Source organism: Anas platyrhynchos, chromosome 1, assembly GCF_047663525.1.
Source record: "Anas platyrhynchos isolate ZD024472 breed Pekin duck chromosome 1, IASCAAS_PekinDuck_T2T, whole genome shotgun sequence".
Lineage (NCBI taxonomy): Eukaryota > Metazoa > Chordata > Aves > Anseriformes > Anatidae > Anas > Anas platyrhynchos.
The window spans coordinates 139034393-139061516 of NC_092587.1; the positions used below are offsets into that span (position 1 = coordinate 139034393).

The following is a 27124-nucleotide window of genomic DNA, read 5'->3' on the forward strand; positions in this document are numbered from 1 at the left end:
CACTACAGGGAGCCAACGCTGAGGCCATCCATGCTAGGTCCCACATGTCTCCAGACAAACAACTGCAGGCACAAATGCTGGGTATCAGGGCTATGGTGGGAGACAGCAGCCGTGTGTGAGGAGCTCACGAGACTGGGCACATAACGGGGGTCACGGCCACTCCAGCATTTCTGAGATATGGTAAAAAGACTTTTGTTAATTCCTGATCACCCATGGAGTTAACCCCGTGTATATGCAAGTTGGGAACTGGTTAACCTAGGGAAAAAATGACACTGACTTATTATTATTATTTATATTATATTTATTATAATAATTATTATTGTTATTAGTTCTCTCCTTTTTCTGTGCAGGATAATATTTTTGTACATTCCCTTTACCAACAAAGCAACAGACTTCAGAAACCCAGGCCAATCCTCCCTTTTCCCCTTGCACAAACCAAACCTGTTGGCATTTCCATGTTCCAAGAGCTGGGAAACCCAGGAAACCAGGAAACCCCTGCTGGGTCTGCAGTAGCCCCAGAGCAGATAGCAGGATTGGTTAAGTACTCTGCTTAAGCACAGGGTGTGTGGGTTCACCCAGTACTAATATCAGGCCGTGTACTGTGGTGTGGTGTTAAATGCTAGCCTGAGGGGATGCTGTGATGCCTCACATCATGTCCAGTAGAGATAATCATAGAATCATAAAGGTTGGGAAAGCCCTCCAAGACCATCAGGTCCAACCATCCCCCTACCACCACTGTCACCCACTAAACCATGTCCCTGAGCACCACATCCAACCTTTCCTTGAACACCCCCAGGGACGGTGACTCCACCACCTCCCTGGGCAACCCGTCCCAGTGCCTGACTGCTCCTTCTGAGCAGAAATGTCTCCTCATTGCCAGCCTGAACCTCCCCTGGGGCAACTTGAGGCCATTCCCTCTAGCCCTATCACTAGTTATCCCCAGCTCCCCACCCCTTCCTTTCAGGTAGCTGCAGAGAGCAACGAGGTCTCCCCTGAGCCTCCAGACTAAACAACCCCAGTTCATTATTCCCACAGTATTTGGGGGCCCTGCCACGTGTCTTCAGGGCGATACCGTGGCGCTGGAGCAGGGAGCTGTGGGCTCACTCACTGACGGCGCCTGCCCGCGGTGCTCGTGGCCCGGGACGAGCACTTGAGTGGAAATATTTTTTCTTTCTCTCAACCCACACCTCCCCGCCGTGTCACGGAAAGTCGAAGGCGGCAGATAACGTGGCATCCGCCGCCTTGCACCCAGGGCTCTGTGTGTGTGTGTGTGTGTGTGTGAGTGCCGGGGGGGGCTCCGCTTCCCGGGGCAAGCGGCAGCCCCGGGGCGAGGCGAGGCGAGGCGAGGCGCGGCGTGGCGGCGGCTCCCCCGGGGCCGTGTGGCCGCGGAAGCGCCGCTCTCGCTCCGAGCTCCCCCGTGGCGTGGGCGCCGGGGTCCTCCCCACAGCCACCAGCAGCAGCACCCCCGGGTCTTTCCCCGGCTCCCTCCCCGTCCTCTCGCTGCCTGGAGGCGTACAGAAACGGCCCCGCCACGCCGAAGGGTGTCCCCCCCCCCCCCACCTCTCCCCGCCCCAGTGCCCCGGGCCGGCTCCGCGTTGTGCCGGGGCGAGGCCCGCGGGAGGAGGGCTCGGCTCGCCGCCTGCCCACGTCCCCTCCCCGGCCGAGGAGGGGAGGAGGAGGAGGAGAAAGCGAGCGAGGGCCAAGCGGAGCAGTTGGGAGAGGGTTTGCAAGAGCCCTCCTCCCTCCCCCCCGGAGGGGAAGAGGAAAGCGAGAGCCGTGGCGAGCGGCTGAGGATGATAACTTAGGGCGGCGGGGCGGGCGGCTGTGCCTCGGGGAGGGGAGCTGCCCGCGCTGCCCCCGGCCTTTTTTTTTGGAGCCCGGAGGGAGGCAGAGATGTCCCAGGGCGCTGCTGGAGGCGAGGGAGCGCCCCAGGTGCGGCCGGAGGGGAAGGAGAGGCAGAGGAAGAGGAGGCGGCGGCGCAGGAGGAAGGAGAGCCAGACGCGGCTGGTGCGCTCCAACTTGCTGCTGCTGCCCGAGGCCGAGGCGGAGAAGCCCAAGAGGACCTCGCTGGCCAGCAACCGCCTCAAGACCACCAAGTACACGGCCCTCTCCTTCCTGCCCAAGAACCTCTTCGAGCAGTTCCACCGCCTGGCCAACGTCTACTTCGTCTTCATCGCGCTGCTCAACTTCGCGCCCGCCGTCAACGCCTTCCAGCCGGAGCTGGCCCTGGCCCCCGTGCTCTTCATCCTGGCGGTCACGGCCATCAAGGACCTGTGGGAGGACTACAGCCGCTACCTCTCCGACAAGGAGATCAACCACATGGAGTGCCTGGTGTACAGCAGGTCAGGCTGGGCGCCGGGGATGGGGAGCGCCGTGTGCGGGCTGCTGGGTGCGTGGGACATGGGCTAGGGATGTGTGGGCGCATGGCAGCGAGGACATCTGCCCCCGAGGGGTTTTGTGGCCATGCTGAGCGTGAAGAAGCTCTCGGTTGTCCTTGGAGTTGGCATCTCCCGTCTCTTTCCTCAGAGCTGCAGGTGTGCCTAAAGCCCAGTGCCTTTGGATGAGAGCGGATTCACTCCGATCAGTGGGACCTCCACAGCACGTTATAGATCTATGAGTAAGGGACAGTTAAGCGTAGGTCCACGTGTAAGTAGTGTTTTAAGTTTTAGAGGAGGGACCGTGCATCACAGAGGGACAGCAGCGTCGCAAGCGTTGCTCGATCCACAAGCCCTTGTGCGAATATTTCCCAGTGTGAGCGGCCAGTTACGCTGGTGTGTAGTTTCAGGCATTCATTTGGTTTAAGTACTGTGAGACACCCTTGAAGTAATCTACTAATAAATCTTTGCTGTGCTGGGGGTAGAGGCCGGAGGTTTCTGCGTTTGAGCTAGGACTGTGAGGTTTCGTGGCATGAATTGGTGAGCCTGACCTGTGTCCGCATTTCTGGAGAATGCGAGGCTGTCCCTTCACTGAATGTGTACTTCTGAGTGAATCGTCCCAAGTGTCATCATTCCCCGTGACTTTGCCATCTCCCAAAGCTTGTGGTTGGAGCGCTAGATCATTTTTATCCTTCAGACTTTTCTTGTTGTTTTTAATGATCTGAGAGCCAGGTTTAGACCATGTCCTTGTTATCCATAAGTCAGACTGAAATGTCTTTTGCATTAACATTCATGTGCAAAAAAATCCATCTTCAGAAAACTTTAGTTTTGTTTTCCTCTCCATGCTAGTTAGGCACCTCATAGCAGCTCAGGCCAAGATTTTTTGGGGGATTGTGAGAAGAACATAGTTTCCAAGAGTGTAGGTTTCGTTTCTCATTCTGATGTGTAGATCTAACAGAATAGAAGCACGTGCCAAAAAGCTTTAGCTCCTATTCCACAAGCTGTCTGGGAGGGGTCCTCTGGGCTGACGTAAGCATGAAGGCAGGGAACAACTCTCCTATTTCAAGAAAGGCGTGTGAAAAAAAATAAAATGCTAAAAAGAACTCGGAATAGCCTGCAGTTTCAACATGCAGCGGGCTCAGTTTGTTATTTTACAAACTCATATCACACAAGAAATCTCACCCTGGGATATTCCCCTGCCACTAGACATGCATGCCTGGGAACACAAATAAAACAGGCTTCTTTCTGTAAACTAAAATGAATATAACCCAGCCACATCACGTACGTGGGCATTGCTAGCCCAGGGCTCTGCCCAGTGCCTTGCTTGCTTGTAGCCATCCTTATCTCTGCGAACGCTTCTGGAGTTGAAGGAAATGAGTGGCCGGAGGGCCAGTAAGGGACTATGCTTGCACAAAAATAAAATAGTACTCATTTGTATGGCCCCCACCAAATAAAACCAGGTTAGAAATAAGCTGCTGTGTCTCCTAGGTTGAAAAGCAAGAAGTACCTGTTGCAGAAACTGTTCAAGATACTAATGAGTACCAGTACTGGAATGTTAATTCCGGAAAGTTTCTCCCCCTGCAATTTTCCATACCCCTGTCTGCTGCTGAAAAGGTGGATGCGATGATGAGAAAAAGTGCTGTTTGGTCTTGGTATCACTTGTACCATTTTGGGTGTCCCAGCTAAGTGCGTTGCCCTTTGTAGTGCTTATATGGTGCCAGAGTAAAATTGGGAATTGTTCCTTTTGCTGCAGAAGGTGGATTACTTTTGAGTGGCGCTTGTATGGATTAATTTGGGAATAGTTTGAGTAGTCTGCGTTTGCAAGAAAGGTGCATTTGGGCCTGAGCCCTGCAGGGCAGTGAGTGTGGAAGCTGAGGAACTCTGACAGCTGTTCAAATAGAGCTTTCTGGCTAGGAGCGGGGATGGATGATGCTTCCTTACAGCTGTCTGCAGAAGCCTAGTTCCTGATAGCAGCTTGACTATTTCTACCCTTAGGCAGTCCTTAGGAAAAGCTCCACTCCTGCAATTGAAAAGGAAAAACAAAACAGGTAGCTACAATGATTTGTTTATACGCCTTTATTTACACACTCTTTCTTCTTTTTCTGTCCTTAATTTCAACATCACAAAATCACTTTTTAAAATGTCCTCCAGCCCCAGTGGGTGAGGTGGGATGAGAAACTTGCTGGTTTTGCAGATACAAACAAAGATTCTTGGTAACGTGCGTGACGTCTGGAGCTGAAGCGGGAAACAGGAACCAAGGGTGAGCGGTATCAAGGTATCAAGGTCGTGGAAGTTGCTGGGCATGGGTTCAGAAAAGCTGTTTTCTCCAAAAGGTGTCCTGCTAGGAGAAGCACAAGGAATTGGACGTGACTGTTACTTTGTTTCCTCAGACTCTTTGTTTCTGGAAAATGCTGAGGTATAGGTGTCACGTAAAGAAGTGATATGTGACAGCTTTTCTCTCCACATCCGTTTCATGCTGATCACTTTATCAGTTCTGCTACCTTTTGACTACGCCAGACTGACTGTCTCTTCCTTGTGGTGACAGTGGAGCCGACTTCGATGCAGATGCTGCCCTCAGTACAGGTGCTTCTATAGGTAGGGCAGGTTGATGGACACAGCTGCAGTTCCGTGCGGCTACCAGGGAGCAGAGACCCTTCTCTTGCTGCCCATAGATCTGTAAGACGGGATGTGTGTGAGTGCCAGGTTGGTCCTCCACGCTGTCCTGGCCCCCACATTCCAGCCAGCCACCCACCCCACTGAGAGAACCACTTCAAACACCAGCAGCAGCGCTCAAACACGGCCAACAGCAAGTGACAAGCTGCAATCAGCAGCTTGAAACAGGGCCTTTTGCAGAGAAAAACCCTCAGTCTTGGGTAATGTTTAGCAGCTACGTGAAGTTTCGTGTCAGATCACGTATGTTCTGCCGTGTGTCCTCTCTGCCAGCTCGCTAGGAAGAGGCTCCAGCAGCACGAGGGCAGCGCCCACGGCCAGGTTCCCTGGAACAGCCCACACGGTCTGGTGGTGTCAGTAATCTGAACTCGGGGGTTGAAATGCTGCTCTCCTGCTGCGCTGGCTGCTTAACAGCTGGTGTGCAGGCGAGGCCTCCTTCCTCCCGCCGTCCCAGCGGCGTGGACTCAGATGACCCGTTCGCGTACAACCACTGCCGAATCAATGAGTCAGTGGCTCAGAGTTGGCAAAACTTATCAGACGATAGAACAGCACAGGATGATGCAACCTCAAGTAAAAAGCCGGAGATGCAGCTTGCTTTTGCAGGAGGAGGAGACAGCTTTCATGTAGAAATTCTGGATGTTTCGGAGAGTCCCTCAAAAGCTGTTGCTTTCTAGAGTCGGCTGGTGGACGGAGAAAAGACCCAGTTCTTCAAATAAATTGAAAGAAGCTGTTGATTTTGAACTGGCAGCATATGTCATGGAATGAAACACTGGAGAACTGCACGCCTGAGCTGCTGCGTGATGGATTTTGCAGGTGCGCCTGTTACAGCATGCAGGTTTGATAGGCAAAGAGGGAAGGTTTCTTAGCCAAGAGGAGGCAATAGGGCCTCTCCCTGGAAGCCTTTCAAGGCACCTGTCCTGTTGAGACAACAGAGGACACTCTTTAGGAGGACAGTTGCACAGGTCACCTAGAATTTAGATTCAGTGCAGGTGCTCAGGCTAAAAAGGCTGGATCCCAGAAGAGTGCAGAAACTCTTGCTTAGTTGGTTTAAATGGAGGGAAGTTACAAAGGCGTTAGAGCACAGAGCAGAATATTGTTTTGCGTGCATAACCTTTGCAACTCGGTGATCACCTCAGTTATCATCTCTTTGTTCCTCTTCCTCATTTCCATGACCCAGGGATGGAGGTCGATAACTGGAGATGACAAATTTTCAACCTCGCGGTGAAATCTTCTGTGGTTTGTTACTTTTCTGGGTTATTATCTTGATCTTGGAGGACAAAAGGGTGTTTTTTTCTTTGCAGTTGCATGTAAATGCTCACTCCAGATAATTCCAGGATGCGCACATTACTGCTGCTCTTAACTATTTGGTAGAACTAAATTTGTCACTGGAGCCAAAGTGTTAAAACTCTTCTAAGCAGGGGCTTTGTTTTTGGTGTGCTGTTACAAAGTATGGTATATATTTGCATGGTATGTAAATAGGAGATGAACAGTGATAACTACAATCACAACAAATAATGGCGCTCATCCAGCAGGGAATTACATTTTGTTACTGACTAAGTGCTGTGTTGGTGAAATAATCTCTTCTAACGTTTTTCTGGGAGCCTTATGTTCAAAACCGAAGGGCTTTGCTTTTTAAATCTACTCTCTAATTCTTGCTGTGTCCATTGAAGAGTATTGTGAAAGACTGTAATGGTGTCTGCATACTGATCAGAGAGTGATAACTGCTTCTTCTGTCAACCTGTGACTTAGAAAATCCATGACAAATTGGAATTTATGACCTGGCATTTGTCTCCCCCGAGGTGTGGAAAATGTTTAATGGGGCACTGAGGCAGCTATCAAAGCAAGCTGGTTTACATTAAATGTTAATTTCCTTCTGCAGAACTCAAGAGGAGGAGAAAAGAGAGCTTGATGTGGGCAACTTGTTTCACACAATTTCCAAAATATGCTTCCTTCTTCCTCCCCTCTGTCAGCCCCCCAGTGAAAGCAATTCCAGCCCAAGGGAAAAAAGATAGAGCTGTGTCACCGAAGCCTCACAAGGGCACTGCTGGTGCCACTCGTGGCCTCTGAAGCAACCACACGAGGACTCGATGTGCAGCCGCTCCAGTTCTTGGGTCTCACACATTTTCCTGGCAACGCCAGCCTCTGGGGAGGTGGGTTGTGATCATCTCCCACACTACCCGAATAGACCAGAGTAGCTTCGTGTCCCGGGCACTGCAGGCAGGGTCTGACATTTCTCTCCAGAAGAAATACACTTGTCTCATCCCCTCCAGAAAGCAAATGTCACTAGATGTGATTCAGAAGGAAACTACCTGGGATTACTCAGTTTCCTCTGTGAGTGAGCTTCATGCACAGAAAGCTGAAAGCAGAAAGTAGTGGTCTGAATCTGTGTCAGAGAAGCCAGTGTTCCCTTCTCCACTTTTGGAGAGGTGCTGCGCTGTTCGTCTCACTGCGTCTTTGTCCTCAGCTTCACTTTGGGCCAGGCTGGCAGTGAGTAAACTCCCTGAGAGACGTAGCAGAGGCTTTTCTGTTAGACTAATGAAGTACTTTGATTCTGCAGTGGAGTTTCTTCTGTTAGCAAGGGCAGCCTGTGCCAGTTTGCCGAGATGCAGCCAGCTGTGGTGCACGGGAGAACCCCCGTGCCCATCTCACTCTGTGTATGCGGTTTATTTGCCGTTCAGCGGAGGGCACATTTTCCAGATGCCTGAGTTTCACTACTTGAAAAGGCGAATGCTTGCTTCTTATTAATAAGCTCTTCAGTTTGCAGAGGATGTCCTGAGAGCAGTTGCCGGCTGTTTCACACGCTTCTGGCTAACTGCCAGAGAAGACACCAGTAATCTCGACTGAAAGACCCAGCGATGCCCCCAGATGAATTTGTGCAGATCCATGCCATGCTCTGTAGACACGCTGTAGCTCACGTGAAGCAGGCTGCAGCCCACTCGTACAGGTGGCCACCTTGTGTGCAGATCTGCTTGCTCTCATGTGTCGTGTCAGCTTGAGGTGGTGCCTACTGCTAGAGGTGGCTGGAAGAAGATTTTGTCGAAGTGTCTTTCCAAAGAGACTGTATGAGGCAAAAACTGAGGTCCCTTGGTTTGCTCAGCCCCGAGCAGAGCAGGCTGAGGGGAGGCCTCATGGCGGCCTGCAGCTCCCTCACGAGGGGAGCGGAGGGGCAGGCGCTGAGCTCTGCTCTCTGGGGACAGCGACAGGACCCGAGGGGACGGCATGGAGCTGGGACAGGGGAGGGTCAGGCTGGGGGTTAGGGAAAGGGTCTGCACCCAGAGGGTGGTCGGGCACTGGGACAGGCTGCCCAGGGCAGTGGTCATGGCACCGAGCCTGACAGAGTTCAAGTGTTTGGACACTGCTCTCAGACACAGGGTCTGATTTTTGGGTGGTCCTTTGTGGAGCCAATGTTGGGCTGAATGATCCTTGTGGGCCCCTTCCAGCTCGGGATATTCTTTGATTTTACTATGGGAGTGTCAGGGGACTGACTGACGTTGGCTGATAAGGAAGATGAAAAGAGAGGAAGGACGAGGCCCCCTGCTGCTGGGCAGCCCCTTCCAGCCTTGCGCAGCCTTGCCAGGTGGGTGGGCAGCCTGTCGGCCTCGACACAGCAGCAGGTGCCGTCTGGGTGCCATGCCTCATAGCCCAGCACTCTGCGCACTTGCGGTGTCATTGCTGTGCCCAAGAGCAGCCCTTTTGGTGGAGCTGTCGTGTATACGCAGAGTGAGGGCACTGCAGCTGGCCGGCCAAACGCACGGCCTCAGGCTTGTGCCCGGTTTTCAGGCTTTACGCTGTGCAGGTGCGGTTTTAGCAACCACATGTATTGAGAGCAATAAAGGCCACGAAAAGCAGAACGCTTTGTTTCACTTCGCACAGCTGCAGAGGCGAACCCGTTTCCACAGCTCACCCTCGGCCTCAGCGATTGTGTTGAGCTGGCACTGGCACAACTATGCTGGCGGCCAGTCGTGCCTGTACCTAGAAGAGATCCGCAGCAGAAACACGAGGTTAGCCCTGCTGCAGTACACCCTGACTGACCCTGGCCCTCGGGCCCTCACACAGGGCAAGGGAGAGAGAATTTCAGTGAGTGGCACGCTGACAAAGCGAGGAGCCAACGTGAATGGAGCTCAGACACTGCCCTCTTACTGGTACCTCACGTAGATCCAGGCAGCAGCTTCCTCTGGTGTATGTCAAGCACAGACACTGACCCACACCCAAAAGGCAGCCGCAACGCAGAGGTGTGAAAGACACGGCTCGTAGCTCTTCCTGAGGTGCCGCTTGTGGTGTCGTGGAGGAGAGGGGAGGCAGAAAGAGCGTGAGAGTGACATCCTGTACCAGGAGCTTGAGTAGGCTTAATACGGAGCTCAGCCCAGGCTGCGTACAGACCAAAGATAAGTCTTTGAACTGGAAGATTTGATAAAGCCAGCCTCAGATTTAGTCAGAGGAAGAGGACCCGCACATTTCTGAATGAGCTGGTTTAATCTTTGCTGCATGTCCAGGAAGTGGGAATGAGGGGGTTTCAAACTAAGAGTTTTCAGCGCGTGCAGGATGTCAGCTGAGAGGAACAGCTTGCTTTCTTTTCACCGTTTCTAGGATACAGCTACACAGCAAACGGCGAGCTACCCGGCGAGTGCTGTGCTCTGCCCTGGGGACTGCGGAGGCTTGCGAGCTGGCACACTGTCTAGTCCTGTGCTCCAGCAGGGGCAATGTTTCATTCTCTCCAGAGTATTACAGGTGAAAATCTCAGCTGTGGTCAGCCTACATCCTTAAGGCCATGGTGTATGGTGCAAGGACAGTCTTGCACAGGCAAGGCGTGCATTTTCTTCACTCAGAGGGTGGTGAGGCCCTGGCACAGGCTGCCCAGAGAAGCTGTGGCTGCCCCATCCCTGGAGGTGCTCAAGGCCAGGCTGGATGGGGCCCTGGCAAACCTGATCTAGTGAGTGGCATCCCTGCCTATGGCAGGGGGATTGGAACTAGATGATCTTTAAGGTGCCTTCCAACCCAAGCCATTCTATGATTCTATGATTTTAGGGGGTGGGAAACATCTGCCATCTCTATTTGATTACAATTTTGTTCATTTCTGACCACAATTTCTCTGGAGTGGTGTGGCAAGTAGGCCAGTCTCTCCCATGCAGGAACCAACATTTGCATCATCCCCAGTTATTTTATAAGCCCAGACTCTGCTGGAGATTTATTATAATAGGCATGGAGGTCACTTGTTTTATGTTCTGGTTGTCTGGAAATACTGACCTACTTCAAGAAAGAGTTTAAATGTTTGACTGACAGCTGCACTCCAGTTTTTATATGTCTCTGCTGCCATTATATTAACCAGAAAGTGTAAATTTTAGCAGGCAGATTTAGCAGCCAAACCTTTACAAATGCAGGAGATTCAATAAATGCATTAGAAAGAGATACCTGTTTGGGGCAAAAGTAAATTATAAGAAATCCAATATAATCCCCCTAAGTCTGATGTTGCAAGTGTGGTGCATTCTTTTTGTAGATGCTCCCACTTACATTTGGGGGTTTAGATGTTTTCTGCAGTTTCTTTTTCTTCCCTTTTCAAATTCCTGTGTTCCCACTGTCAGCTTCCCCTTGCTGTACTTCCCCCTTTGTTGTACACCTGCAGAGCTGTGAAGCAGAAGTGTGGTCTTACACAGCTTACTGAGCAAATAGATTTATTATTTTTATTGAGAGCATTTGGATCTTCCTTCTTTGGCTGTTCCATGTTCAGATTTTATCAGAAGTGCTTGGAATCCCTGTCCTCCTGATAGACGGGTTGGTTCCTGTCTTACCTCTTCTGCATATGCCAGTAATTGGCTTCCACTGATGGTAGCTGTCAGGAAACCTTCTCACGTGCTAATTAGGTGCTCTCTGACCTGGCAGGGGCATTTCCTGAAGCAGTCTGTCAGGTTCTTGCTGGGACAAGAGGAGAGGTTTATTTCAGCTTAGGGTTAGGTGTCCGATCTGACCAAGTCATCTAAACTTCTGCCACAACCAGTGGAGAGCATTAAGCACTTCAGGGCAGGGTGAGGATATCCTTCCAGCTTGTTGGAGACACTTTCCTTAGCAGAGTTTGAATCAGGAGGTCCGTACCTCTCTAGTGATGACACAGGTGAAGCCTGACTTGATGCCCTGCTGATTTTGGGCAAGGTGAATCCCATTCATAAATTCAGAGAGGATAGATTTTAATTCCTGTCAATACTCCATATGGTTTGGGGGCTGTAGAAGAAAAGCCTGCCCTGCTGCTTATGTTTCATAATTTATTTAAGACTTCCGTACTGAGAGTTGTAGACACAAGTATGTTCACCTGTCAGGTGAAGGCAATAACTCAGTACTTACCCTTTATCTCCTGACACATTTTGCCTTTAGCATTAGCCATTAACATGTTGTTCATACTTGAGTGTTATGTTTATATAGTTTATCTCAATGCTGAGAAACAATGTAAGAGATGAGTTGCGACCAATAAATAATTTTCCCATTTGACTAACTGAAGACATTTGCATTTCTGAGGCGTTTTTCAGGCAGCCCACATAACGTGAGGAATCTTGGTATTTTGGGATGCAATTTGCTCTTTAACCTCAGATGCAGCTTTTGGGGGGGAGCGTTGAAACAGAAGGTAGGAGGTTCCTACTTAGGCTTTCTGCTGTTTGTCTGGATGTGCCTAAATGCAAAGTCAACTAAAACGTCTTTGCAAGCTGATGCAGAGGACGTGTGTTTGACATACGTGTGGCTGTTACAAGAGGCATCACTGTCAGGTATCTCGCAAATACCACATATGGCTGTTATTGGCTTATGCTTAATGTCTGACAGGATGAGATGTTAAAATCTGCTAGGGATAATGCTGAGTGGTGAGGGATGGAATCAGAGGGATCAGTGGTGAAAGTTCCCTGCTAATTCTGAGTATCACCGACTTACCCTTGGTTGTCAATTTCTGTGCTTCAGTTGCAGTGCCTGTCCCTAAGCACATGCAGACACTCCGTATAGCCATACAAAAGGTGAAGCACCAGAAGAAGTCAAGCCCCTGTTTGCTGTATTGAAAGTCCTAAGTTCTGTTCACTTGATTGCAGTGTTTGACATGTGCTCTTCCCGTTCATTCAGGTTTAAATGTACTGTCTCCTATCAGGTTTTTCTTACATATGTCTCTCATTCATTTCTAGCACAGTTCCTTCCCCCTCTCTACTCTTGGTGACAGTATCAGGGTTATGTGTGGGAGCTCCTATTTCTGTCAGACCCTGTGGGAGCTTTCCAAAATGCATGTTCAACAGAAATCTGCGCCAGGGCTGAGCTGACTATCAGTCTAGTGGTGCTGCTGTCTAATCTGCAGCACCGTTCTCCGGGAGCCCAATTTAAAGTCTGTAACAGCCCTTGCCACGGACTGAGCAATCCATGATACCCCCTCAATCTGGGGACTGCCTGAGTAGACTCCATTTTTTAAGTCCTACTGCACTGTGTAATAAGCTTGATGTATTAACAGCAAAATAGCTGCTGGAAAAATACGTGTGTACCTGTGTACCTGTAAGGCCAGCTGCCACAGAGCATTGTGGTGTAGAATCTTCAGCCTGATGGGGTAGCACTATGCATAGGGCTCACAAACCTAGTGCTGAAATGTAGTCAGGATGAAAAGTCAACAACCAGTGGGTTTTGTGTATCTGTCAAGTATTCAGTTGTTGATTTGGTTTTTATTTTTCTGTAGTTAATAAGCCAAATAGAAGCAACCAGTTATTTTCAAGCTATCAGTTATTTTACAAAACTGGCTAAGAATCTGTCTGATCACTACCAATCTCACTGAAAATAAAATTCATGAAAAGAATTAAGTCCAAAAAGGTGATTCCTTTTCATACATAAGTACTGGAGATAAGAGTGAAGAATCTACCATGATAAAGACAGCAATAGTGTCTCCTAAGCTCATACAGCGTCTCTACCTTTCAAAGCTTATGTTCAGCATTTCAGTGTAAGATTTCTCTCAAATTCCCCATGGTTATTCTAAATTCAATCCTCCTTGGAATGCAGGGAGCAAAAGAGAAGGAGGAGAGTTTCTGAGTTTATTTTCAGTGGCATTTGGTTTGGCTTGGAGGATTTTTATAATGCTTATTTTGTCATGGCATATTAATTCATGTCCTTCCTCTGCTGCTCCTAAGTTGGAAGTTTTCCATTTTACATCTGGCAGGCTTGTCCCCAGTTGTTTAACCTTTATGCTTTATCACTGGCAGTAGCTGTTCTGTGCAGCCAATACAGCCTTTTAGTCATAATAACATTCCCTTAAGCTCTCCTATCTAGCAGCTTCTGGGAAATATTTTTGTTTTGTTTTGTTTTTATTTATTTATTTATTTTAACCACCATCCACTTTTACGGAAAGTATGCCTGTGTTGGTAGTGCTGCACCCTGCCAAAAAGTCTTAAGAAAAAATGCGGTCTGTATTCTTTACTTTTCACCCCTGAAAGAAGGTTTAGATCTACAGCAACATCCACACAAGTGGCTAAGGCCAACGGTGCATTGCCCAGGTAGCCAAGCAGCATTCAGATTAAACTCAGACCCTACTGCTGATCGTTTGAGAGCAGTGTTCTTCCTTTTCAGTTACTAGGTATACAACCAGATGTCCAGCACTTCCGTGAGACGTCTCCTCCTACGCGTCTTGCACTTTTCTGACCTGTTTTTGTTAACTGACCAGTTCTAACTTGATATGGCAGCTTGTTTCCTTGAGGTCGCACACGGTATGGAGATGCTGCCAGCAAGAGGCAGGGTCCCCAGTCAGTGTTTTCCCTCTAACTTTTTTTCAGGTGCCACACACCAGTACATATTTAAGCTGGGATCTCTAAGGTATGCAGTTCACAGTGGAAAAATATGAGCCATGTATTTAGAAAACTTAGTCTGTTCATCTTTTTGTCCATGTACAAATCAAATAATATGCAAAGCTTGGAAAAAAGAGGATTTGCTTTGTTTTCAGGTTGATTTCCTAGGCAACTGCTTACCTGAGTGCCAGTCCTTCAAACTCACAGCTGTAAAAAAAGTGTGTAAAAGTGTGAAAAAATGTCTTTATACTGCACACATTCAGTATGAAGCAGGGCTGTCCCAGCAGGTATGTCCAAATACCTCCAGAGCACCATGCAGAGGTAGGTGCTCGCTGCTCTGGAAGCAAGGTGGGCCCTTGCTGCTGTGCTGCCTCTTAGCAGCGCTTACTTGCTCGAACACAGCAAGTTCACGACAAAGTTTTCTGTTTGGGGATGGGGCACAGCTGGTAGGCTATGGGGCCCTGCACCCTGCTCCATTTTGTACACTGCAAGTATAAAAAATACTTAGACTGAAACGAGCCCATGCACATTTTCAATAGACAGAGATACAAATTGCATAGCTTTATTTTCAGGGGTCATTTCAGTGTAAGTGTGACCAAGTGTGGCTGGTAAACCCTGATTCTTGTTCTGGGCAGTTAACACAGCGCTGTTTCCTGTGTGATTTTGGCTGAGGAAATAATTTATTAATTTGTAAAAAAAAAAAAATGGAATCCTGGTGAAAGGTTGTTGTTGCTGTTTTTTTTTGAAAAACCTGTGTATAATGGCATAGGTGTGATTTACCATGTCAGCACAGATCAGATTAGCAGAAGATTCGTGATCCGCAGTTGAAAAGCAACCTAAACAAGATGGATATAAGCTTGATGGATATAAGCTTGGATATAAGCTTAAGAGATTCAGCAGATGTTAACAAGTACGACTGCATATTGTTATCCTTCTACCTTATTTCTGTCACCTGAACCCATTTTTACAGAGAACTTCAATGAACTCAAAGAGCTGCTTTTGAATGCTTAAGAAGAAATCACAACAAGGTTTGCAAAGCTTCAAGAAAATAGCATGTGCTGCAGCAGCTTAGGCAGCTCATGTTCCAGAGTAATGTTTACCCTGCTTGAAGTCAGCAGGAGAACTCTCTTTGAGCCATGATTTTTCCCCTGGCTTTCTAAAATAAGATCATTATGGCAAGAATCAGAATTTTGCAAGAACATTTAAATGCAATTTTACAAAAAAAAAAAAAAAAAGGCTAAGTGGTAATAGAAAGCAAGTGTAAATAAAAACTGCTAATGACCGTAAGCGGTTATTAAAATATTTTTAAATAGTCATAAATAATTTTTGTAGAATTATGTAGTATAATATTATAAATACTAAATAACACAAAATTGTTTTTTAAAGACTTTTCAGACCCAAACTTCTGGTTTTAATGTTCCTAGCAAGAGCTGGGCTGTAAGCATCTAGCAGTAGTGTTGGGAGGGATCTTCTAGGAGGGAACAGGAAGAAAGTTAACTAGCAAAGAGGCAGGCCGTGTGCTTGCTTTAAAGGCCTGAAAAGTGAAAATTAAAATACCTCCAAAAAGCTCCACTGTCTTCTCACGTGGCACATATCTCCTCACAATGAAGCGGCCTGCCTACTGCTGGACAAAACTCCCTGGGCCTCAGAAACCCAGCTGGCTGGGGACCTTCCCTTAATCAACCTGATGTCCACAGGGTGAGGTACTGGGACTCCCTACTTAATCTTTGGACTTTCATACTCGATGTGTGCCCACGTCTGTCCCTTTAGTGAGCTTTATCCATGTCAGTTTGTGTGGAGAGCTCAGAAGGACATTTATGCCATCATTTATGGGTCTCATTTATGAGGTATGTGTTGGCACTGAAGCAGGCCGCTGTGTGTCCATGGGCAGAGCACAGCGTTATCCAGATCCTCTCAGAGCCACTCAGCAGGGTTTGTTAGTCTGTGTGAGGCACATGGTGCTCCCAGACGAGAATATAGGACTTTCGTCCTGATGTCTGTACAGGACTTGGTTCAGATATCTCCGAGTTCAGGCTTATTTTGCACCTTAGAGGTCTCTGTGAACCTGGTTTTCATACATACCCTCGTCACGAAAAAATAGTGAGGTTAAATTGTCCATAGTTGTAGGTAGCACCATAACACATTCAGTCTTTGAACTGGGAAAGTATTAAAAGATGACTGGGAGTTTAATAGGTCTTAAAACCTCTGTGAGTGGACTCAGTTTTGTTTCTCTGTAAGTATGCAGAGGGCATTTTGTAAACAGTCGATTTGCTTTACAATGGGTTAGGAATACAAGGAGAAAGAAAACTGGAGACGAAAAGGATTAAGGCATTCGTCTAAGGTCACTCAGGAAACTGCTATAAAATACAAGGAAACAATCCAAACCTAATTATTTTCCTTTCTCAGAGCCAAGGTGACAGTTCTGTCTTGTCAAGAGAACGTGCAAGTTCACACCTACCAAGTTAGCAGCTTGTATGCTGGGACCGTTGTCTGTTTTGTGTAGCTGTGCAGATATCAAGAAACCTCCAAAAACTTGACCACCTAGTGGGTAACCATTACAAAAGCAGGGGTAGGTCTTTTTCCACAGGCCTCTGGAGACTCCAGAAGCCGATGGCCAAAATAATCACAGTATTTCCATGGCACTGAAAGCGGGCAACACGCGGTAGCTGAGAAGGTTGAAATCCAGTCTTTTTACCTTGAATGACCTGGAGTTATGCTCTGGCCAGCTCCAACATTTGGTGCTACTTTTTACATTCCCAAGAGAAGTGCTTTACTTCTGAAGTTGTGCTGTGAGCTTTGCAGGCACAGAGATGGCTGGTGGCTGACAAAGCAGCCATCCTTAGCCCAGCCTGCTAGGAGAGGTAAGAACAGAGCCAGGCTTCATGGATCAGTAGCACTGGCTTTGTCTCCTTCTGTTTGAAGATATTAAAATAACACTTCAGTGGTTTTCTGGCTTTTTTTAAAGACATTTGCCTTAACTGTTCTCTGATGCCCATAATAATTTTAGATGCTGGGAAGTAAATATTTTTGTTCTACCAATGTGTTTTTTTTCCCACTTGGCACATATTGGTGTTTGGAGGTTTTATGTTTTGTTTTGGTTATTTTTCTACAGTGTTTAGGTTGAAGTGGAAATTAGTTTTGCTACCAACACCTTGCAGATATACATGCATAAAATACTTGAACTTGCCAAAACAAGTTATTTTTGCACCGGCATTCTTGAGGCTTTTTTTTTTTTTCTGCTCACATGTTTTCAGAAAAGAGTGCTTCTTACCAGCTGCTGTGAACAAAACATTGTTTCTGCAAGATCTACAAAATGATGACATTTTAGTTAGTGCTAGTCGGTTATGGGGGAGACATTTAGAGAAAAATTGAGAAAATTTGATTATTTGAAGGACTTCTTGGATAACACCAATGTTAAGATAAATTAAAAAGTAGGACAAAAGGCAAATGTGGTTCTGACCTCTAATGCCAGAAAAATGAACTGTTAGTGCTTAGAGCCTGGGCCTTGAAATTACCCTCAGGAGGAGACCGGAGCTCTGTGATGGTTTTGATTTACATCCAGCCATCAGTTTCTTTTTATGACGGACAGTTTTCTATATTGTGACAGGCTATAATTTTGCTTCACTAGCACATGAGCTCTCCCTGCAGCAAGATCACCTCTGAGGGAAAGCCACCTGTCCCGAGGCAAGCCATTTCCTTCACAACCCAGGGCTATAGGGGCATCAGGGACTGAAGATGGCTTCAGTAGCCATCCTGTTCATGCAGAGCACTGCTAAATACCCCTATGCTTGAGCTGTGCCTGCCTCCTCCCCACCTTTTTTATTTATTTGTTTATTTTCCTGTTTGGTCTTGTTTCTTTTTTTTTTTTTTTTTGAATTACTGAAAGGCCTTCAGGCATTTTGGGAAAGAGGATGGCACTGAATTTTAACCACAGTTACTGGGACTCGGGAGATCTCCACTGGGGTCTTGGATGAGGTCGTGAGCAAGTTACGTTATCCTTTTGTGCTACAAAGTGCCTATCAAATAGGAATGGTGTGATTTATTTCACAGGGGTTTTGAGGTTTGAACTGGGAGTTTTCAAAGAGGTCTTTGTTATGACTTAATTTCCCCTGAAACAATTGGAGTACAGCATCTTGATTTTCTTATGTCAGGGATTTTTCAAAGGAGCTAGTTTATGTGGAAAAGCTTGGTGGTTTTTGGTTTTGTTTTTTGGGGTTTTTGGGTTAAACTGATTTCAAAATTGGTTTAAATGGAGTGAAAGACAAGTTAGGAAAAAAACCTGCGGTCCCAGTGATAAGGAAATCTGTATCTGCTCTCCATAAGGACTCGATCAGTCCCAACACTACAGTGGTAAATGGATTAGAATTACTTGTCCCATCATTCTCAGGGAAACACTGAACTTAAAAAAAGATTTTAAACAAGCATTGTCAAGTGCCCCCAAAAGAGACGGGCATGTTTGGAGGTGCCATGTGCAGAAATAACCACTTTCAGAAATGCCTCTTCTGAAAAAATGTTCCTGCACGATGACCATTGCCAGTTGGTAGACGTGGAAGAATTGGGAAGGAAAGAAACAACGCAGGACAAAAATGTACAAATTGCAGGTAGAAAGAGGGTATATTCCAACTTCTCCATTGTGTTCCTTAGCTACAAATAATCAAATAATCCTGTGAAATATTTGTTCCAAAGGTCGAATTAAAAAAGGCTTCAAAGCAGAAAAAAAAAAAAAAAAAGGTAGTAATGAAACTGTCTCTAGCAGGCTTATTCTGAAAATATTTCAGAATGTGAGAAACCTCACTCAGACAACAGTCTCGTGGGGTTTTACTATAGGTAATGAGCTCTGCAAGCATTGAGATGTTAGGATCTCATCTGCCATCACAGTACAACAGAGGTGTGTGTCCTTGGAAAACTTGTTTGGAGGAGAAACTGCTGAGTGAGGGGAGCATTAGGCCCAGGTCTGCGCTCCCCGACCTTCTGTAGGACCGGCCTGTGCAGCAGGGTAAGGGACTTCGACATGAACACCCCATCAGAAGGAAAACTGGGATTCCCAGAAGGGGGAAGAGCAAGGCAATAATTATATTCAGTATCTACCAGCCAAACTTCATTTAAGTTGCTGAAGTTGCTTGGTTTTCTCTGAAGCCATCTAGAGCAGCATGAGGTTTGTCCTGCTTCGCTTCAGCATTTTGGATGTCAGGCATGCGGTTCCACCTCTCTCTGCAGAGCCTGGGCAGAAGGACTACTTCTCAGTTTGTCCCAGACATCCTCTGTGAAGGATGTTCTCTCTGAAGAACCACCCAGCACAAGTCCCTTCTCTCCTTTCCCACTTGCAGAAGGCAAAGAGCCCAGATGAGGTCCCTCACTTCTGGGCAGCTGACATCAGATGAAATGAAAACGGCTTATCAGGAGGGTGTGGGTGGATGTGTGTAAAGGCAGACTCTGTTAAGACTTTTAGCTTAAATGTTACAGAGTTTTAGAGGACTTTTGAGCCAGTTTTAGTTACTGTTCTTCAGTTGCTTCTCACAAGCCAAGGACAGGCTGCCTCCAAAGCAGCTCTCACAGCACCAAATCCCGTGCTCCGCTGTAGGCCTATTTTATCAAAATTCCTGTAATTTTGTCAGTGCATGCACTGGTTTTTCTAAAAATTGTCATGCTTCATTTGTTACCAGAGGGATTTTTTTTCTGACAAGTGTGACTGAAGTTAGGAAACTTCGCAGTAAGCCAGAAGCCCAGAACTAGGGCTTCCCAGCCCCTGCAAGCTCAATGCCACAGCAGCCCTCTAATGTCACTGCAGTGTTTCCAGCCCATGGTGCCCTCCTGCCTCCGTCTCCTGCCTCCTTTCCAACCAACATGACACAGGGCTGGGGGCATACTGAGTCCTCTTGGATCCACTGCCAGAACAAAGACATCATCCTTCAGAAAAAGGGTTTGGGAGATCTTCTTCCATGTTCCCTGCATGGTACTTGGTTATTCTTAAATAAAGTGGGGCACCAAAATGCTACTTTTGGACATCCATAATTAAGAAATTGAAATGTATAAAGAGCTCTGACATCTTTCTGGGAAAGACTTTGATGCTGCTGCAGGAAGCATTCCCCTATCAAATATTCAGGCATTTTAAACACTCTTTCATTTTCAGCCCCATTGAGATCTCTACAAAATGGAATCCTCCATGAAATGGGGGGATATCTGAAAATGTTAGGTATTTTTAAGTGTCAGCCCATTGTTTATCCTGTCTTCTGTACCTCTACAATCATTTTGTAAACACTAGGCTGTTCTGAGAAATACAGATGTTCTGCTTTTCACTTCGATATATGGAGGGGATTTCCCCTATATAAGGAGGGGAAAGAGACATTGCTAAGGGTTAGAGCTGATAGGAGTATGTTGTTTTGTGAAGAAATACAGAAATGGAAATTTTACATCCAGTATTAATTTTTCTAGATCCTGTTGGTGGTAGTGACACACCTTCTTGAACCTATCCAAGCTTGCTTTTTTTTTCCATTTGTTTTGTTCTTCACTAGCTGGAAGAAACAAAAAAAAAAAAAAAAAAAAAAAAGGAAGGCAAGTTTATATAAAATATGAGAAAAAAGGGAGCAGTTTTATTTCTCAGAATGGAATATGCATGTTATTCGTGGACCCAGAAAAATAAGACAGAGGAACAAGATTTAAACTTTGTCAAATTCTGCTGAAATTTAAAAAAAAATAATAAATAAATAAAGGTGAGGAAATGGAGGAGATCTTTCCTGCCAGGCATGTAGAATAGCTTTGGGCTATAGCAGTCCAGGTATGGGGGCAAATGCTAGGACACGGGAGTGTTGGAGTGTTACCTTCCCTGACTCTAACAGTCTGCCTGTGTGGACATTTTCTCCTGAAATGCACCCAGCGGTACTTTTCCACCTGCATTTACAAATCCGAGGAGATGCGGGTGGGTGTACCTGTAGGTTCTGTGAAAGGTAAAAACAAGCTTATTGTGAGTAGGCTTAAAAATGCTGCATCTGTACCTCACTAGAAAGTGCTTGCATGTAAAAAATAAGCTGAACCTCAAAGATCTCTGCTGTCAATTATGCGAAGTGAAATGGTAAATTTAGTGAAGTGTTTGGGACTGAAGCCTCACATTCTGAAGGCTCTGAGACATCTCCTTATTTGAACCTATCCAGTTGAGCTCTTCTGATCCATCTCAGCTAAGTTGCTGCCTCAGCACCGTTTTGTGCTATTTTGGAAGGTTACAAACATACCAAGTGGACAAAATGTAATTTAGTGCACTTTCCTTTAAAAACGTGCTCAATCATTCTGTTATCAGACTTTCTGCTGTCTCCCCCTTGTTTACTTCTAGGCCACGCAATGATGAACAAAAGCAATTTGGGGTATTTCTTCAGGGAGAGAAGACATAAATTTATTCTATAAATACAAACCGAGTAGATTTGTAGGAAGAGCTGAGTTGCATGTGTTCTTTAAGGAGGGCTGTACAGTAGGTAGATAATGCCTCAAATAAAGGGGTCCTTGCTCATCTTTTCTGAATGGAACAGAGAGCTTCTTTCCTCCAAAGAATATTTAGCTTCTTTCTCTTGGGAAAACAAACAACAAAAAAAAAGGTGCCAAACAAACAGAAAATGGAAGTGTTCCAGCTATCTGTAAAAGTTTTGTTTTCACACTGTGCTTCAATCTCATTATAGCTTTTGAGGAATAACAGTGATAGGCAGACATTCCTCAGATGGGAAGTGATTAGGGTGTGAATCTCTGTAGAAAAAGCACTATTTCCAGTAATAACACGGCAGGTGTTTTGAAAGAAGGCTTCTCTAACCTTTCAGACTACAGAGGCATCCCAGTAATTTTAAGAATCACGACCTACAAATGCCTAATTTCACTTCTGCGTTCCTAATTAAGAGGGCAAATAAAGGTGCAAGGAAGCAGATTTTTAAAAGATGTTCTGCAAATTAACAGCCTCCCCTTTCTAATTTGTCACTAGGAAGAGGAAGGGCATTCACATGGAGTTTCAGGACATCTGTGCTTGGGCACAGTGCTGCTAGGCTAGCATTGATGGGCACTCCAGGTACAATAACTTGTGGTTTGGTCAAAGACAAATAACTTTAAAGGTGTTGAACCATGGAAAATAGATTAGAGTTAATGGCATGCAAATGATTGTTGTCTGGTAATTGTGTTGTCTTTATGGCACAGGAAGCAAACACTTTAAGCAATTTCTTTGTGCATTAAGTTGGTGTTTGGTGCGGAAAGTCTTGTCTGATAGATTGAATTGAATCTGAATGCAAACCACCACATCCCTCACATCCCTTTTGACAACATCCCTGTGCTACGGTGGAGAATTTGCACGTTATTTTCCATCTGATCTTTGTTTAGATCCAGTTCTGAGCCAGTGAAACTTGTCTTCCTCACCTTATCACCTTTCTCAGAAAGCTGTGCCCTGAGTGGCTGTGAACAAGTTTTGATCAAGTAACTTCCCAACCCTTCTCTTTGCTAATTTATTTAATTGACCCGTGGTACAAAACCCCAGTATTATCCTTCTTTTTCAGGATACATCACAAACTCAAGATTCAGTTAGATTTTCCTCCTACACAGTTTTACATTATCTATTCAGCTTGCCAAGCAAAGACCTTTAGTTAAATGTTAATCCTTGATAACCCAAATGATGAATAGCACTGAAAGGATCTGGGGTCTTCTCCCACTTTGAATCAACAGCACAAGTCCCGTTACTTGTAATGGATGCAAAGTTAGTCTCTTTGCATGGTAAAAATGGAAGAATCAGAGGGAATGTGGACTGTTGAAGAAAATAAAACTAACCAATGTCATATTTTGAGGGCACAAATCACACGTTGCTCTATTACTTTAGCCCAGTATTCTGTTTTTCGCTGCTCGCTGAGGACTACATTTCGCCTTCAGTTTTCCTGCAAGTCGGCTACTGATTGTGGGGAGAAATCCACAGTGTCAGACATCGTGTGAGATATTATGCACACTGTGAGACTCAAACCCGCTCCCATCGATCCCAGCAGAGGAGCCTAGGGGTTACTTCAGAGCCTTTTGCTGGCAGAAATCTGATCGTATCAGAGCCCTGTTCCAGAGCACACGGAAATAACTGCAAAAAAGCTCAGCGACTTCAGTGAGTTTGGGAGAAAGCACTGGGACTTTCCTGAAAGGAAAAAAATGGCAAATATTTCTCATTGTAAGTCTCTTTAAAGCAGACTGCTTTGTTCTCAAAAATCGCTTTTAAGGAGCTGCTAGAGACGAAAAAACATGTGTAAGTTGATTAGTTTGATGTCTAGGATATTTTTTTCCTGCTTATTCTTTTTAGATGATGAGGGAAAAAAAAAAAGATCTTTTCTTACAAGCTTACCCCAGATTGATCACAGATAAATTAAAGAGCTTTGATGTGGCCAGCAAAGCATACTTACTGATCTAATAACAAATGCAAGTGTTCTTGGAAAAAAACCTCTCGGGCGTATACTTGAAATTTGGTGTTTGTTTTTCTCCCCTTTTTTTGAATAATAAAAAAAATTAAACCCATTTATTTTCTTTCAGGAATGTTTCCTCAAGCTGATTGTTCTGCTTTGGTTTAAGCATACACAGTGTGGCAGAAAGGATAAACAAGTGGAGCTTTGTACTTGGTCCAGACCAAGAGACCCTATGTTTGAAATCCTTGTCACAAACTCGGCCGAGAGCTTAACCTGACGTAGGTTTCTGTTGCTTGGCTTTTGCTGCGTGTGAGATTCGGGCTCCTAGGCCTGTTTGCTCTTCCGTCTGCCAACGTGAGGAAGGAATATATAAAGATCAGGATATTCTCTTCTTTGTCATAAAGTTAAAGGGTGAGATATCAACTCCCCATTCCTCTGGTGGTCGTTAGACTCTTCTTTAGATGGGGAGCTGTGAATTATGATGATGCCCAGTGCTCAGTTCCTGTGGCCTCTCTTAGCTGACCATATGGCAGCATGCTTTCGGATGGCCAGATGCTTCTTGGACATCAAACTGAGGGCACTTGCTTAGGAACGACAAAGGTGCCAGGGCTCACTGTGTCAGTGCACAGGTCTGCACAGAGTTCACTGGGGTCTCAGGGTCTTTGTTTTCACCAACTCTTTCTCTTACTGAGGAGGTGAGATGGATCTGGTTTGGTTGCCCTGCCCCAGCTCACCTCATGGCCTGGCCTGAAGGTAGCTGCGCTGTTGCTCCAGCTGCTGCTACAAGAAGGATGCCCGAGTTGAGCTTTCTGTGATCCTTAGAAGCCACATTCTTTCCAGCCTTAGTTTTTCATGGCCAGTTTTATACCTACCTGGTCTTATCCAAGGGTTTCCCTCCTGATTTTATTACCATTCTTTCCCCATCGTGTTTGCTCGCATGGAAGCATTGCAGCCACTCTCTGGGCTTTGTTTCAGAGGCCAAGAAAACCAAGCAGAGCTAGACGGAAAGGAATTTTTCTTTGATTTACCTTGAGATCATTTTAAAAGCTGGAAGTGGAAACAAAAGCTTTTTAATGGACACAAAATGTTCTTTTATTGCCAAAATTTGATCTCTGAAAAGCTTGAAGGTATTCTTCATTCTGGATGAAAACATTTTTTTAAGTTCTGAAGTCATTAGGGAATAGCAGTTTGAAACAAAGTTGTTTTAAAACAGCAAAACAGCAAGCTTCTGAAAATGCTTTCGCTGCCCTTGACACACCGGCCGTGTGGAGCCCTGGGCTCTAGAAGGAAAAGCCCTCTCTAATTTTCAATTTCTTATAAATTATCTGTTTTTTGTTTTTTGTTTTTTTTTTGAAGATGCCAACCCCTTGTTTCCAGTGGTAGGTTCTGTATGGATACACTTGCTCTTGTTTATAGTTTGTTCCAGTGGTTATTTTCGTTGGGGAAATTTCTTTGAGTAAGTGTGTGCTGTGCCTAGCTGTTAAGTTAACAACGGGCGGTTCTGTTGAAAACTGGAAGCCCAAGGGTAGGGTTTTTTTTTGTTCTTTTGGTGTTTCTTTTTTTTTTAATCCCCTGAAGCTATCTGGTAGATTTCTGTCATGGCTGACTCCAGAGCTTCTAATGAAAAACAGAGCAGAACAAAGTTGTTGGGAGACACATAAACCTAATATTAGTTTGGAAGGAGTAAATATTTATCCAGGGAGAAGGAGATGACTTATTTAAAGACTGACCTAATTTATTATTTAGGAAAACCACCTTTCTGTATCCACCCTGCAGCCAAGAATTGTCCTTCTTTTTTCCTGGGGATTATTATAGTTTAAGAAATGAACCGCACAACCCAGAATATACTGGCAGGGGCTGCCTCCCAGAATGGAACCACTCATTAAACTCATTTATCCTCCTAACAGATCATTGTGAAGGTATTGCAGCGCATTAGGAGCAAAGCTGGATGGCTGAAAGGTCACAGCTCTCAGAGGCGGCAGCTCTAGCGGGAGGCACCCTGGTCAGGTTTGGGTTTATACCAGCAATTTCGCAGGAGGCTTGTCCACGACAGACACCTTCACTCAGCAGTTCCATTCAATGCCTTGTTTTTAAGCTACTTGCCAAGCATGCCCCCAGAAAAACAAGTCTTGGAAAGTGTGAAGGGGTCAGGGAGGTTGTTTTTGTTTTCCCCATTTCATCCTTGATTAAGGGAAAATACTGGATGAGGCAGGAGATTAGAAACATAGCAGAGTTTCTTAGGTGAGGGTGATCTTTTCGTGTGCGTCCTGTCCAGACTAGTAATGGTAAGGACATTTCGTGTTTGCTGATAGTGTCTAATAGTTACGGTCCTAGCTTAGTGGGCAGTGGACAAGCCACCACAATTATTGTCAGCTGCGGTGGTTACTCAGCCGAGAGGACTTGAAGACACTTAGAGAAAGAGCAGAAGCATCCTCTCTGAAACAGAGCCGAGGACAGCAAGCAGTGTGGTTACACATCCTGTGCTAGCAGCAGCTGAGCACTGCAGATGCGGTTACCCCCAGGACCCTCTTCCACCTCCTCAGTTGCTCAGCTTAACTGCTGCCTCACGTCCTAGCTCAGTTCAGTCAAAATGATCCAGATTAGCTACAACACTTGTAAGATGGGGATTCAGGGCTGTGTTGTTTTGTTGTTGTTTTTTTTTTTTTGGTGGTAGTGGGTTTTGTTCTGTTTTGTTTTGTTTTAACTGACCTGACCTAAGAAGCAGCCACACCAGCAGTCGTGCCAGCAATCAGAGTCATCAGTCACCTATTACAGGAAAGCACTGGTGAGTAGTCTGTGGTGAGCTAGAGACAGTAACCATTCCCCTTGGCCCAGCAGTACTCAGAACAGGAGAAGCTGTTGCAATACCTTCCTAGAACACGGCCAGGAAATCACAAAGTACCACCGCCTGTGCTGGGTCACTGCTTGGGGTGAGCCAGGAGGTTATCAAGCCTTTCCCACACTGGAGTGGGAATAAAATACGGGTACAACGTTCTGTTAACATGGGTGGGTGTAGTGCTGCTTGGATTTCCAGGAGTCCCATAGTCTGTGTTGGTGTAAATGCTGCCCAGATGTAACACACTTGGTGGGCTTCCTTTCCTCTGCTTCTGTCTGTGCCCCTTTGTGCCACACTAAATATGCTTCCCCTCTTTCACATAACAGCTTGCAGTATTTGTAAGTTTATCGCGTCTCTGCAGATCTGAATGCACTGTACAACCTAGTTATTTTTATATTTCCTCATAAAGCCCTTTCCATGTTTTTGTTCTCTGAACTCTGCCCAGATTCTCATCCCTTTCGTTCCACTGCTGAGGTCCCTGGCAGTGTTTCAAGCTGCAGAGCGGTAGGAGGAGTAGAAGTCCCTGATAGATGATGGGATCATCTCTGTGTTTGTCTACAAGTTGTGCTGACCCTCAACTGTTGCCTTTCAAGATAGCATTGCCATCCAAACCCACTACTAGCATGAGCAGGACACGTGCGTCGGTGTGTTCTCAGGTCCTAATCTCTGTGTCATCTAGACCTGTGTCTTGACCAGAGGATATCACAACCTTCTTCCACCCACACTCTTCAACCCTGTGCTTATGTGTTGTGTTCAGTAGCTCGCTTCATTTCTTTTTGTTACACATAATTTCCATTGGGTGTTCAGAAGGGGAGCTCCGCAGTGCTGCTGACAGTGATCAGAAGTCTTGCATTTAACCTAAGTACCTCGTGTCTCTTCCACAAGCACCCAAGTAAGAACCTCGCTATGAAATAAGGAGCTGTCTTACAAACTGACTTGAATACAGGCTCCTGCTAATAAAAAAATATATATATATATTTTTTTTTTTTTCTAATATGGCTGTGCCTTTGTAATGAAGCAGGTATGAAATAACTTACCTCGGTAGGTCCTGTTCTGTATGTACCT

General features: G+C 46.0%; 1 protein-coding gene across 3 annotated transcripts in view; it reads left to right on the forward strand.

Annotated features, from left to right (window-relative positions):
* Positions 1-1675: 1675 nt before the first annotated feature.
* Positions 1676-27124, forward strand: part of ATP10A (ATPase phospholipid transporting 10A (putative)) — a 111031-nt gene continuing 85582 nt past the window's right edge. For 2 of the 3 annotated variants that reach the window (XM_038173183.2, XM_072030591.1), the window contains exon 1: positions 1676-2342. In XM_038173183.2, the coding sequence (XP_038029111.2) occupies positions 1894-2342 (449 nt within the window). In that variant the 5' untranslated portion in view covers positions 1676-1893. Of the gene's footprint in view, positions 2343-5708; positions 5859-27124 lie in introns of those variants that run through there. The other variant, XM_038173184.2, reaches the window with a different exon arrangement.